A 12,941-nucleotide genomic window follows, 5' to 3' on the forward strand; every position below is an offset into this window, starting at 1 on the left:
TTCTTTCAGCAAAGCCATTTTGTTCAAGGGTATGTGGACAACTCAATTGATGAAAAATACCATGTTCACTCAGAAAAGATTGAAAAACAATACCAATGAATTCACTCCCGGAATCTGAGCGCAGAATCTTTTTTTATTTCCAAGTAAATTTTCTACCTAGTTTTTTAATACAACAAATGTAGAGTATGTTGCTGATGATCTTAGTTGGGGTTTGTTTTATGCTGCTCGAGCTGCAGGACAATGTTATACAGGCGCTGTGCTTGTCAGTCCGGATGGGGCAATACCCAAATGGTGTGCATAGGACGAGGTTAATTTCTGCCCTAAAGAACTGTGGAATTAAAGAGTGGGAGCCATATACAGTTAATAATGCTTCATGTTTAGGACCTCCATTGGGAATTCCCGAGGGTTCAAGTTTGCATTCAGTGATACAGGTTAAGGATCGGCAAGGGGCGTCCTTGTTGGGTTTGGCGGATGTTTGAACTTCAAAACGTCCTTGTGCATGAAGAGTCATGGACTCAAAAGGAAGCCTGGATAAGTAGCTCCGCTAGCTGCAGTGTGAAATTAAGGGATTTTCCGAGATTGTTGAAAGGTTGGCAATTAAAGTTTAATCACTCGATTGCTCTTGTGCAATAGAAGATCAACTTGGCCAAACAATCTGATTAAGGTGCCTGCTTTCTCATTAAGCTCAATTTATGTATTAGTATATAAAGTTGCCTTTGTTAGTATAATTTAGATTGTATGAAAAAGGTTAATTCAAAGAGTATGGTAAGCTCAATAGTTTGTTCTCTTAGTATGATTATGTTTTTTCTTAACAAAACAAGACTTCTGTTTGGGGCGAAGTGGGATAGTTTTCCTTCCTTGGTTTGGGCTTGGTGCTATAGTGGATGCCAGATCATTCAATGAAGTATAAAACAAATAGCGAGAGACCATAGGTTTACACGAAAAGGATGTACTGGTGACTTGTAACCAAGGAACACATGGTTATTCATACTTAAATTGATATTAGTTTTGATGAATAAATGAATGGTAGAATAGGAAGAGCCGATTTGTTGGTAGAGGAGGAGGTGAATTATATTTATACATTTTGAAATGATATTATTTTCAAAGACAGATCAACCATACTTCCCTATATTCTAGATTGTTGGGTTTTTACTTATGTGTCATGGGTTCGAAACCCCCATTCCTTTAAACTGTTGTAATAATTTTGAATCTTCCCACTTCCCCTTAATAATAATAAAAAAGAAGAAGATAAATATGTACAAGAGAAGAAAGCATAGTATGTATTATTAGACAAAGCAATCTTACTAGAGAAAGAAGCGTAGTATGTGTTATTATGTATAATATATCCAGCTTCAACTTAGTAAGGGCTGGTTTAACATTGTTGAATTCTTTTTTTAAAGTAGCTTTTTAAAAAAGTTGGGATTAAAATTGTGTTTGGTAAATGAAAAAAAAAAGAAACTTTTTTAATCAAAATTATGAGTCCAAAGCAGCATAAGTACTTGTACACCTACTTTTAAAAACAACGTTTTTCTCACAGCACAACAACCTTAAATTAGCCATGGATAGACCTAGCCAAGAAGAAGAAAAAAGATAATGGGCAAATAAGAGTGAAGCAACATGATACAGACACAAAGACAACAATAGCAATAAAGTATGTGTCCTCTAAAAGGGAGGATTCGAAAAGATTGCATTAACTATTTGAGGTTACAAACTTACAACATTGTGTTTCACGTGCAAGTGTACTGTACTTAGAAGCGTGGTGTTACTTCATATCTGTCATGTGCTCCAGGTCCTCAAAATGAGGTAATGAGATGAACAAATGCATATTGGTTATAAAATTATATTAGTTTAGATTAAAGGTGTAAAATATTTGACAACTTAATAAAGTAAAATCAACGTAAATTTAAGAACCATTAGAAAACTCATTTTCTTATTTTTACTTTTTTTTTCTTTAAAAAGAAGACCGTTGGTGGATTTGCCATGGCAGTCCACCCTTTCAAGGGCCGGGAAGACTTACAGAGGCATTTTAGCCTCTCTTATCCACCATTATGTGATTCACTAATGCCACAAATCGAACCCAAGAGTATGCAATACGGACTTGGAATTCATCCCTAATCACTGGGCCACCTCAATATGCATTTCGTTTTCACACGTAAAACCTCGAAATAAAAACTTTAGAAGAACAGGACTCTTCCTAATATATAGGGAATTAGAAATATCATGTGACGGCGTTGTGATTACAATGAAAATTTCAAAAAGAGACTTCGACGCTTCGTAATATACTTTGATTGTTCTTTTATGTAAGCGCAAAGTCATGACTCCTTGAGCTTTGTTAACTTCAGGAGATTGCATACTTTAGACCTATGTGGGAGTGAGTATCTGGGGTGGGCATGAATAAACTCTTGCCGACATATGCCCAAACTCCAACTGCCATTCAAATGAAATGAAATCGCCGCTACAACTATCACTGGCTACCGACCATAATGAATTATCATTCTGGCCGGAAGTCTTGGATAATTTGTCTGCCGGAACTCTAGGAGGGAGTGAGTATCGGGCGGTGAATATACTCTTAATGACAGATGCCCAAACTCCAACTGCCATTCAAATGAAATGAAACCTGCACTAGTCACTACCACCACAAGCCATAATAAATTATATATCTTTCCTTAGTCAAGAAGGAAATGAGGGATTTGGCCCTCACCTTAGTCAAGAAGGAAATGAGGGATTTGAAATGAGGGATTTGGCCCTCACCTTAGTCAAGAAGGAAATGAGGGATTTGGCCCTCACCTCACCTCAACTATTTTAGAAGGAACTCAAATCGAAAAGGTTTACCGTTATTATAACTATATAATACTATGTATTATTAGAACGTTACATGACGATGAATTCGTTTCATGCAATATGATCTCTAACTTTTTAGAAAGTTGATGATCTATCATAAACAATCGGTAATATGTGGAGTAGTCCACATGCAATATCCCTTTTTTCTTTGATGTAAGATTCCTACTTTCAACACACCCTCCTCTCGAGTAGCAAGCTTTTAAGCCTAATACGAGAACAACACCAATCAGGTGACGTGAAATACGTGTGGCTTTTGAACTTCACATACGAGACAATATGCTCTAATACCAAGTAGAAATATGACTCATTATATTGATTTGTATAAATATTACAGCATATATATAAGTAGGATTACATCAATCTGTATTTGGATAGGAAACCCTACATCACTTACAATTAAAATTTACATTCGTGCCATAATTACCAAGATGACTTCAAATTGATTAACTTAAAAAATAAAAAAAAATAAAAATAAAAAAGAAAAAAGACTAGCTCCTATTAGTGTTCGACCTGTTTCAATATAATTTGATAACGTGTCACATTTTATGCAAGGTGGACCCATTTATTCATTATTAGTTAATGAGGTCACTTACACTCACCGACTCACTCACCAATTCAACCAAGAAAAAGAAAACCAAATGGTTGCAACTTAATTTGTGTAACATGAATAATTTTTATCCATTAGTACTTATTTTATGTTGGAAAATTTTTTAAATTTAATCTCGGTAAAGAGGGATATGAAAATTACTCTGTAAGTGTATCACCAAAATTTTCGATTGTTTAAATGAGAGGGATTTTCAAGTCTCAAAGTAAGGAAAAAGTAAATTACAAACTATTATATAAGAGAAATTAGAAATACACTGATAGCATTTCTAATCTCTTCTATCTCCATTTTGTGATCCAAGTTTTTTGTTGTTGTCTATATGTGAAATTTGACATTAGTTTAATATTAAATTTGTTAATCCATGTTGGAAATTTGATATTAGTTTAATTTTTTTTTAATATTGAATGGAAATGAGTTAATAGTTCATAATTTCATTGGGTAATAAGATGGCCCCATTTGATCGGAGTTAATCTATAAGGTTATTGGACGGGATTCCCATTGTTAAAAAAATAAAAAATAAAAAATAAAAAAGGTATTAGTTGTGAGGCCCACATCACATTAAATTTTAACAATTCGCACAATTTATTTTTCAACTTGCACCTCATACATTATTCTTGCAAAATATTAGCCAAATCGAAAGTATTTGAGGCATCTAATTGAGTTCCAAATATAAGCCAAATCGGAAATATTTAAGGCATCTAATTAAGTTCAAAGAAATTGACGAATATTATGTTCTAAGAAACTAATGAAATACAATAAATAGATAAATGATTTCGGATTGATTGAATTTCTGCAAGGATGTTATATAAATCGAAACTTACAAAACAGACGGTTCGGATTGTTAAAATTCAATGCGAAGTGGGTCTCATAACTAATTTCCATTTTTTTTTTCAAATATATGGGAGATCCCTTCACTTAGAAGACATGTAAGGTTATTATAGTTGAAAGTGTATTTAGATGTGGTCCCAACCTGGATTGCAAAGGAATCATGCCGATTGCTTTCTAGGGTTCTAAGTTCTATAGCAATTGCCATATGAGAGATGCTATAACCTTTCTAATTGCAACACACGGTTTCAATTGTTATAGATAATTATGCAAAGGAAAATCCAGAACCAGAGCAAATTAAGTCACAACCCCAAAACTATGAACCCGTGGATAACCTTTCTAATTGCGTCTTAAGGTTAAAGGGTCGAATGCTTGTCACGACTCAATTTGAAAATTTTCTAATTCCGTTCAATTCTGTGCATATTCATATATTTAAGTTTTGTCATTATACATAGCAATTTAACACTTTTATTCCAACAATATCCGTGTCCTGAAACTAACAGTCTTATAAGTAAAAAATTAATTGATCAACTAAGTACAATGTAAAAAAAAAAAAGACAAAAAAGAAAAAAAAGAAAAAAGAAAAGACTAATACTTGCACCCCCACATTGGAGGCATGCACATATTCGATTCTTTGAGAATAATGTATCTTCACTGTATAACTTTTATCATTAGAATCGTTCAATTTCTTAATCTTTATTAAAATATTATTCCTACAAAAAACATACGTTATTCACAAAAAGTAAAATTTTGTGCATTCTCTCAATAAAAGGAATGGAAGTTTTATCCAAAGGGACGGAAGATAACCTCACGCTTTGACGTAAATACTTGGTTGGATAGATGAAGAAGTTCTCTCGATCTCAACCAAAACCCTCCACCCACCCCAATTATCGATGAACACGAACGATGACTTTGTCGACCATTTCCTCATTATCGTAATACAATGTTGGATTTTTATCCATGAGTCATGGGTTTAAAATTTTTTCATTCTCTAAATTAATGTAATAATTTTGAACTCTCTCATTTTCTTAATAGTATGACTTAAAACTTATTAAAAAACTATATTAAAAAAAAAAAATCAACGAGATGCTTGCGAATATACCTTTTTCACAATAATTAAAAATTTGAACATCTTTTTGATTTCGATCAATAATACATTTCTTCACAACATGAATCTTGACCTCTAATGTTATCAGCCAAGTGTACACGTCGTCTATGTATGTCAATTTTGTGCTTAATTTTAACAGTAAACTAGCATTATCACGTTCCATCAGTTGATTCTTGTTTAGATTAAAACATATATAATACAAGGTATTACAACTAAGTAACAATAATATAAATAAAAAAAATTATGACACAGTTCGATTCTTCTTTTAGGGTTCGGTTACAATGTTACGTACTACTAATTGATATGACTTTTATGTAGATCTAACCATTTATTTTTCAGATCACTTAGTGGTATATGTATTGTGAAAGAAAAAATTATCCTTTTTTTTAATAATTTTTCCCTCTTTTTAAGGATCGATCCACAGTATCACGAGTGTACACCACCATACATGTGAAAAGTTGAACTTCTGCGTTCTGTCCAAACGCCTATTAAAAAATTTGTGAAGTTACTCTTTTTAGTATTTCCTTGAATAGCACCTATATATGAGTCACTCTCTGTGAAGTTTGGATGAACCGCTCTTTTTAGTATTTTTTTGAATAGCACCTATATATGAGTCACTCTCAGGTGAGAATTTCCTCAAATAACACCACACTACTTGAGTGATAATTTCTCATATCTATCACTTTATTATGAGAGAGCAATCCTAGCCGTCCACCAAGGCAAGCATGGCTAGCGATGCATGTGGCGGCAAGAGAATGAGTGTCAACTTTAAGTAAATATGAAGAACATATTTTTATATCATATAAGTATGTTATTTGATGCGACAAGTGATATTTATATGTCATGTTAATTAATAAGTTTATCTCACTAAGTATTGAACCCTTTTAATTTTTCCCTACTTAGCACTTTACATTTGAACCTGTAAATATTGGGCACCACATTTATAAATGGACCTGGATTGTTTGCCCCCCGTCCCATACCCTTCTCACCCCCTCCTATTTTTGTGGTCATGGTTAAGCCACATCAACATTTTATATTTCCATTGCTTTTTGTCTTATTATTTTTATATAAAAAAAATCAATATAAAATGTTGACGTGACTTAACCGTGACCACAAAAATAGGAAGGGATGGGAAGGGGATGAGATGGGGGAGGGCGGACAATCCAAGTCCTTTATAAATACCCTCCACCATGCAACCAACTCCCTCACACCATCACAACCCACATTACAACCTCTCCTCCTCGTAACCATTCTGTTTTCCGTATAATCCCCAAAAGCCTATCATGTCGGAAGAGAAGCAACACCACGGTCTCTTCCACCACCACAAGGATGAAGACAAACCCTCAGACTACCCTCAGTCTGATGGCTATAGCGAGAACACTGAGACATATGGCGCCACCACCACTCTTGAACCTGAAATTAATTACAATAAAGAGAAGAAGCACCACAAGCATCTCGAGCACCTGGACGAGGCCGGTGTTGTTGCTGCCGGCGGTTATGCCTTGGTATGTATTGAGTTTTAATTAATAGGGTAGTGATATCTACACACTCATTTTTACTTCTCACACACCTTTCAATTTCTGACAGATCGAATAAACTAAGAAGATCTGGAGAAAATTAACAAGTGTGTGTATGAGATAAAAGAGGTGTGTGAATAACACTACCCTTTTAACCACCCACCTATTTATATTTCTTAAAATTATTCATGATTTGATTATTTGATACTTCATTCATTATCACTATACCATATTTTGCAACTGAATGATCGCTGTCCTCCTCCCGAACCTTCATTTTTTGACAACTCCGTCCATTGCTAGACGTTAGATTTTGATCATGAAATACTATATATATTAGAAGTACGTCGTTGATATCAATGGTACCATGTTAATATTGTGGAACAAAACGATCAATGGACGGAATTGATGAATTAGGTATGTAAGATACGGAACCAAAGTGCACAGGTAAATGGTACAGTTGTAAGCAGGAGAAGAAATGAGTAAAGTGATACTTTCGTAATAGTTCATGTAGGGTTTTGATATATAATCTTTCTTTTTTTTTTTACCACCAACCTTTAATATATATATATATATATATATATATATATATATATATATATATATAAGAACACAAGTCTAGTCAAATATGTGTTAACTTATGTGATTTCTATATGATGTGGTGCAGCATGAGAAGCACAAGGCAAAGAAAGACCCAGAGCATGCCCACAAGCACAAGATAGAAGAGGAGATTGCTGCAGCAGCTGCAGTTGGTGCCGGTGGATTTGCCTTCCATGAGCATCATGAGAAGAAAGAGACAAAGAAAGAAGAGGAAGAGGCTCATGGAAAGAAGAATCACCACCTCTTCTAGGTCAAATGGAACATCATCATCATCCATTTACATATGAAATATATATGCTTAATCTCAACAATATCGCTACAATAGTTTGGTTAATTATGTGTCTTTTTTCAATAAAAAAAAAATCAATGCTAAGGAGACTCACCTAAAGTTAGGTTTCCACTTCTAAGAGAGTCTTCTAGCATCTAAAAATAATAATAGTGTGTCGTTTTATTTTATGTGTGTCATCTGGTTTTCTTTTAGCATGCCACGCATGTATGTATGTCGTTGTCATTGTTTATAATAATATTGTTTATTCGGTACTTTTTTTTAGTGGCCACATCTTATTTCGTATGATTTCTTATACCATCAACATAATATTTTATATGTAGAGATTGGGGATCGATATTTTGTCAATACCAACTACAAAAAAGTTGACTTAGCAAGTTTGTATCCTATAAGACGAAGGGTACACGGACATCTCACACTGGTTTTTAAGTCGTGGGATCATCATGATCCTGTTATGTAATTATCATAACGATAATTAATTTAGATTTTCTTTAGGAAATACCTATCATAACAATATTTATGTACCACATTTGGTTCAGACGATATTATACTTCAATCCAAATTTTAAGGAAAAAAAGAAGAAGAAAAACTAATGAAAAGAGCTTGAAAACTTTGAGTTTTAACGATAAGGACAAAATAAAAAGTCAAGTGAATCGTACCATAATTGACTTTTTAGTGTAAAAATGTGATTTTTCGTTAAAGTAAACAGTAACGGGAGTTTTTCGTTAAAGTTCCCAAAAAAAAATTCAAACTCACGCGTATAACGGTAACTCTTGTGATTTGAAGTAATATGCATAGGTCATGTCAATTTAATTTATCTCATTATTAGATAACTATTAGATAGCTGCTGATTGTGAGCACCACTTTCTACATTACAAGGCGAAGGACACAAAATCTCAAATGTAAAAAATAAATGCAATGATAAAAGTATATTAAGGTTTTTGCATTAAGATTAATTAACATTTATCTCTATTTTTAGTGGAAAGTCTCAAGTATAACTTTTTCTGGCCTCCTGCATGGGTCTCGATTCTCCACTGCCCTTGGCAAAGGTGTGGTTAGCGGATATTCACGGTGTCAGCAAGATCGTTGTTTCGATTCTACTGGACATGCATGACATGGATCCGGTTAATAATAGTTTGTATGAACTTCTCTTTATCTCTGCATGCGAGAGTTAACGTTAAGAAGTTCTCTTTCTAAATCATTCTTTGAGACACATTAAGTTCCACAACAGGATTTGCATTTGGAAGAGGTGCTCGGTTTTCTTCCTACTGCTGAGCAGGAGGTTGGAGCTTTGTCCTAGGTCCTTATTGCGGCGAGTGCGTTTCATAACGATGTTTCTAAGGTTTAGAAAGAAATGGTTCTTTTCAATTATATAGTTCCTATACTAAGAATTAAGAGACTGCTACGAATACGAACAGGTTGTTATTGAAAGCACCAATTTGTGTGTAACGAATTTTACATAAGCGTAAAATTAATTGTAGAGCATGAACAACAAGCTATGAATTTTTGGCCAAGGAAACAATTACCTTCACAGGAAAATGGCATGTCTTATTGTTGATCCTAAAAATTACAAAGCCTACATGACGCGCAGCCGAGTAAATAATGAGCTAACTACGTCATTCGGTTGATGCAGGGCGTGCCAACTCGTTGGCCGAGCTCGGCCGAAGAGTAAAATTTGTTGATGTTGCGTCGATGCTGACCTCTTGATCTTGCGATTGCGGCCGAGGAAGGAACAAGACTTGGCCTTTGGATTCTCGAGCCTAAAGACAAGGCTGCTAGTTATGCGAAGTTCACGAATTGTTGGCGCCGGATTCGGTCATAGTGATTATATTTGTGAGAGTGTAAGCACGTCGAATTGACACCAGACTATATGGACACAAGTACTCAAAGGAGATGTATGTCTTGATGGTAAATGTGGTTTGGCCGTCAGAATGCCGAACTCTGATACTCACTTATGAGTATCCAATCATAAAATCACTTGGCGTTCAATGTGCCGAATATCGTAACTCGTAACACCTTACTTCGCCGAGAAGGCTAATAAGGTGACCTCTGCCAATAAGGATTCGGAAACCCTTCTTGACCGAGACTTAGATAGGTAACCAGTCGGCTTCGACGCAGTGCTGTTTATCCAAACTGAAGATGTTCGCCGATTGCCTCCACAGTGCTGTTTATCCAAACTGAAGATGTGTCGGCGAAAAAAAAAATAAAAAAAAATCTCTAAGTGTTTGAGAGGTTTGCGCAAGGCAATTTATGTGTTGAATTGGAGAGACTTGAATTGTACACTCCGTTCTCTATTTATAGTAGCAAGAACAAATCCTTCTTACGATCGAGTTAAAACCATACTTGGACTAGGGCTCCTTACCCCAATCCATCTTATCTTGGCTAGTCCTTCTTCCATTAGGGTTCTGAACTTAACCCCTTATCAGGCCGCATTCACCTCCAGGTTTCAACGTCCTTACCTGGCTGAGAATCCTTACTGCATCAGGACTCAACTTCTTCATCCATCTGCTTCGCAATAAGGCTCACCCACTTCCTATTCATCTGGAATATTCCTTTTCCAAATAGGACCTGGCCGACCTTGTTTAGGCGGCCCATGTACCAAACGGTTTATAGCAATCCTCAAGCAGAGCTTCCGGGCTGAGAATAATTCTATACTTGGCCCAACCCAGTAATTTTAGGTCCAAACACTTATATAGAGTTTGGCTTCAGCTTGAGGGTGATTTAATAGGGCATGTGTGCGCTACCTAAATGGTTGGTATGAATCCCACGTTTTTTCACCTATTTAGCCAACAACGGTTGACTATGAGAGGCAGGATGAGGGCCGGGCACCAATCAAGAGTCATGTTTAAAGATCACTCTTAACATCATCAGTGTTCATGGACTATGTTTGGCCATGATTATATGAGGTCATTATTGCTTGAAGGTCTAGCTAGATCTTCCTTTTGGGCTGATCTCATCTACGATCACTTCTAGGCTTGTCGAATCCTCTTAACATCATCAGTGTTCATGGACTATGTTTGGCCATGATTATATGAGGTCATTATCGCTTGAAGGTCCAGCTAGATCTTGCCTTAGGAAACCCTTTTGGGCTGATCTCATCTACGATCACTTCTAGGCTTGTCGAATCCTCATTGGCCCTCACTTGGCATGTTGATCCCACAAACTCTGTTAACGGAGGTGCAGGTGCCTTAGTTTACATGAATCCATCACATGATGTATAGAGAGCAAGCTAGTCTGAAAGAGGTCTCTCTTCTGTTTGGTGTGATTTATGTGGAGATATTCCTTCTTGCATTTGATGTTGAACCCGTGCCAAGATTAAGTGTTGGTGAAACTCGATAATTTTATTAACTAAAAGTATGCTTTAATACATATGGCGTCACTACAAAAATAATGGGCACTGCACACAATAAATTATTTGTGCCCTTTGAGGCCAAAATGCATCAACATATGTGCCCATAAACCAATGGCAACAGTGTAGCAACTATTATATTGTATGTGCCCTCTATGGGTGTCACCTTTGATGAAAGGGCACAATATGACTTTTTGTGCTCAAACAGTTCAGCACAAACAGATGTCTTTATGTGCCTACATTTTGACAATCTGTCAGATAATCTAACAACCACATGACGGGCACTTTTTGGAAATTGTGCCTAATAAGCTGTATTTAAAAATAAAAAATAACAAAAAAAAATGAAAAATCAAAACAGGCTACAAACTGAAATTTAAGCAAAACAAAAGATTAAAAATTTCGTAAAATGAAAGCCAACGGCTTCATCTGTTAGAATGAACCAAACAGTAAAAGTGGAATATCATTAATGAAAGTATACAAGTATTCCTCATAAAAAAGCATGTGCACTTTAGCCAGGCAAAACTGTTATATCCAACAGAACTTAAGCAATCCATGCATCTCTACATATAGCCAGGCAAAACTGATTTCACCTCTTTTTTCCAATTTGGTGGATAATGCAATCATCTTCCTGAAATCCAAATCAAAGGGAAAATGAAAATAAATTGTTAAGGACCTATTTCCAGTGATGTTCAAGGACCAAAACTTGCAATCGGCATTGAGAACTCACAAGCATTGACGCATTGCTACTTTGTTATACTAAATAACAACGAACAAAACATGCAACTTAAATGAGCAGCTAAACCATCATTACAAGCAAACAAGATGTACAAAACAATACAAGTTTGGTCAATCATTTAGCTTAAGGTCAAATGCCGTGAGATAAATCTCAATGTTATGACATTAATTTCTAAGAAAGATAGCAAATGCTAAAAACCTTATAGGATCTGCAAAGCAGAGTCTAATAAATAAGTATTTTGAAATATAACCTTGCTTATATTCCCCAGTTTTGCATCTCATCCAATCTTTGCTCCACAAACGAACTAATCCGGATGATATGTGTGGTATTTGGACCTCTCACTGCCAAAGTCATGAATAGTACCAAAAATTAAAACGATCGATCTAATTCATCAATGTAAAAGTAACTCGTGGATAACAAAATTACAAAATTAATCTACAAAAGCAGAAAGTGGTGAAACGGTTCTATCAATTTCAAATCGAGATCAATCCCGACAAGAACGAACATAATCAGCCAATAATGCAAATGAACCTTTGCCTCCTTGAATCCATGGGACCTTACAATGTGGGAACCCAACTGATTTTTTAGCAAAAGAAGTGTCATTTCTTTGATTTCGGAGTAATAGTTGTTTTTTCTAATTAGCTTACGAAAAAAATGGCTTTAAGGATAATGCAAATGAGGCATCTTTCAAGGGGCATATGGAATGTGTCTCCCACCATTTCAATGACTTTTTTTAATTACTATGATCTTCTACATCTCTCCTCTCACTTCATGAATTTCATTTACAAATTTCTCGTTAACTAAGGCATTTAGCATCATGCCCTTTTTTTGGTAATCAGATATTACAATTTTACACTTGCTTAAATGATGAGTTTTATTATAGTACTAATAGTTATCTAAACCTACCACATGATGACTCACAGTTTTGCCTAAAATCTGATAAGACTGCCTTAATACGTAAACCTGAGTGGAAGATTTCTGTAAAGTGAACTCACACATTTATCTTTTGTAGATGAAGGAATGAATGGAATAAGATAACCAACTTCTGCACTACCTGTATGATTTGTTCATGTGATTG

At 35.2% G+C, this 12,941-nt stretch overlaps 1 protein-coding gene and 1 long non-coding RNA gene across 2 annotated transcripts; one reads left to right on the top strand and one right to left on the bottom strand.

Moving 5' to 3' along the window:
- The first annotated feature begins 6,571 nt into the window (after positions 1-6,571).
- On the top strand, positions 6,572-8,032 carry LOC137729103 (abscisic stress-ripening protein 3-like). The gene is made up of 2 exons (XM_068467931.2): positions 6,572-6,883; positions 7,560-8,032. The coding sequence occupies exons 1-2, from the start codon at positions 6,662-6,664 to the stop codon at positions 7,740-7,742; spliced, it is 405 nt and encodes a 134-aa protein (XP_068324032.1). The 5' UTR covers positions 6,572-6,661; the 3' UTR covers positions 7,743-8,032.
- Positions 8,033-11,562: 3,530 nt separating this feature from the next.
- LOC148693346 (uncharacterized) lies at positions 11,563-12,252 on the bottom strand. The gene is made up of 2 exons (XR_015952225.1): positions 12,114-12,252; positions 11,563-11,755 (listed from the first exon to the last, which is right to left on the bottom strand). It is a non-coding gene; the product is annotated as an uncharacterized LOC148693346 (long non-coding RNA).
- Between the last annotated feature and the right edge of the window lie 689 nt (positions 12,253-12,941).

Source organism: Pyrus communis, chromosome 10 (genome assembly GCF_041283825.1).
Source record: "Pyrus communis isolate YQ-2024b chromosome 10, ASM4128382v1, whole genome shotgun sequence".
NCBI lineage: Eukaryota > Viridiplantae > Streptophyta > Magnoliopsida > Rosales > Rosaceae > Pyrus > Pyrus communis.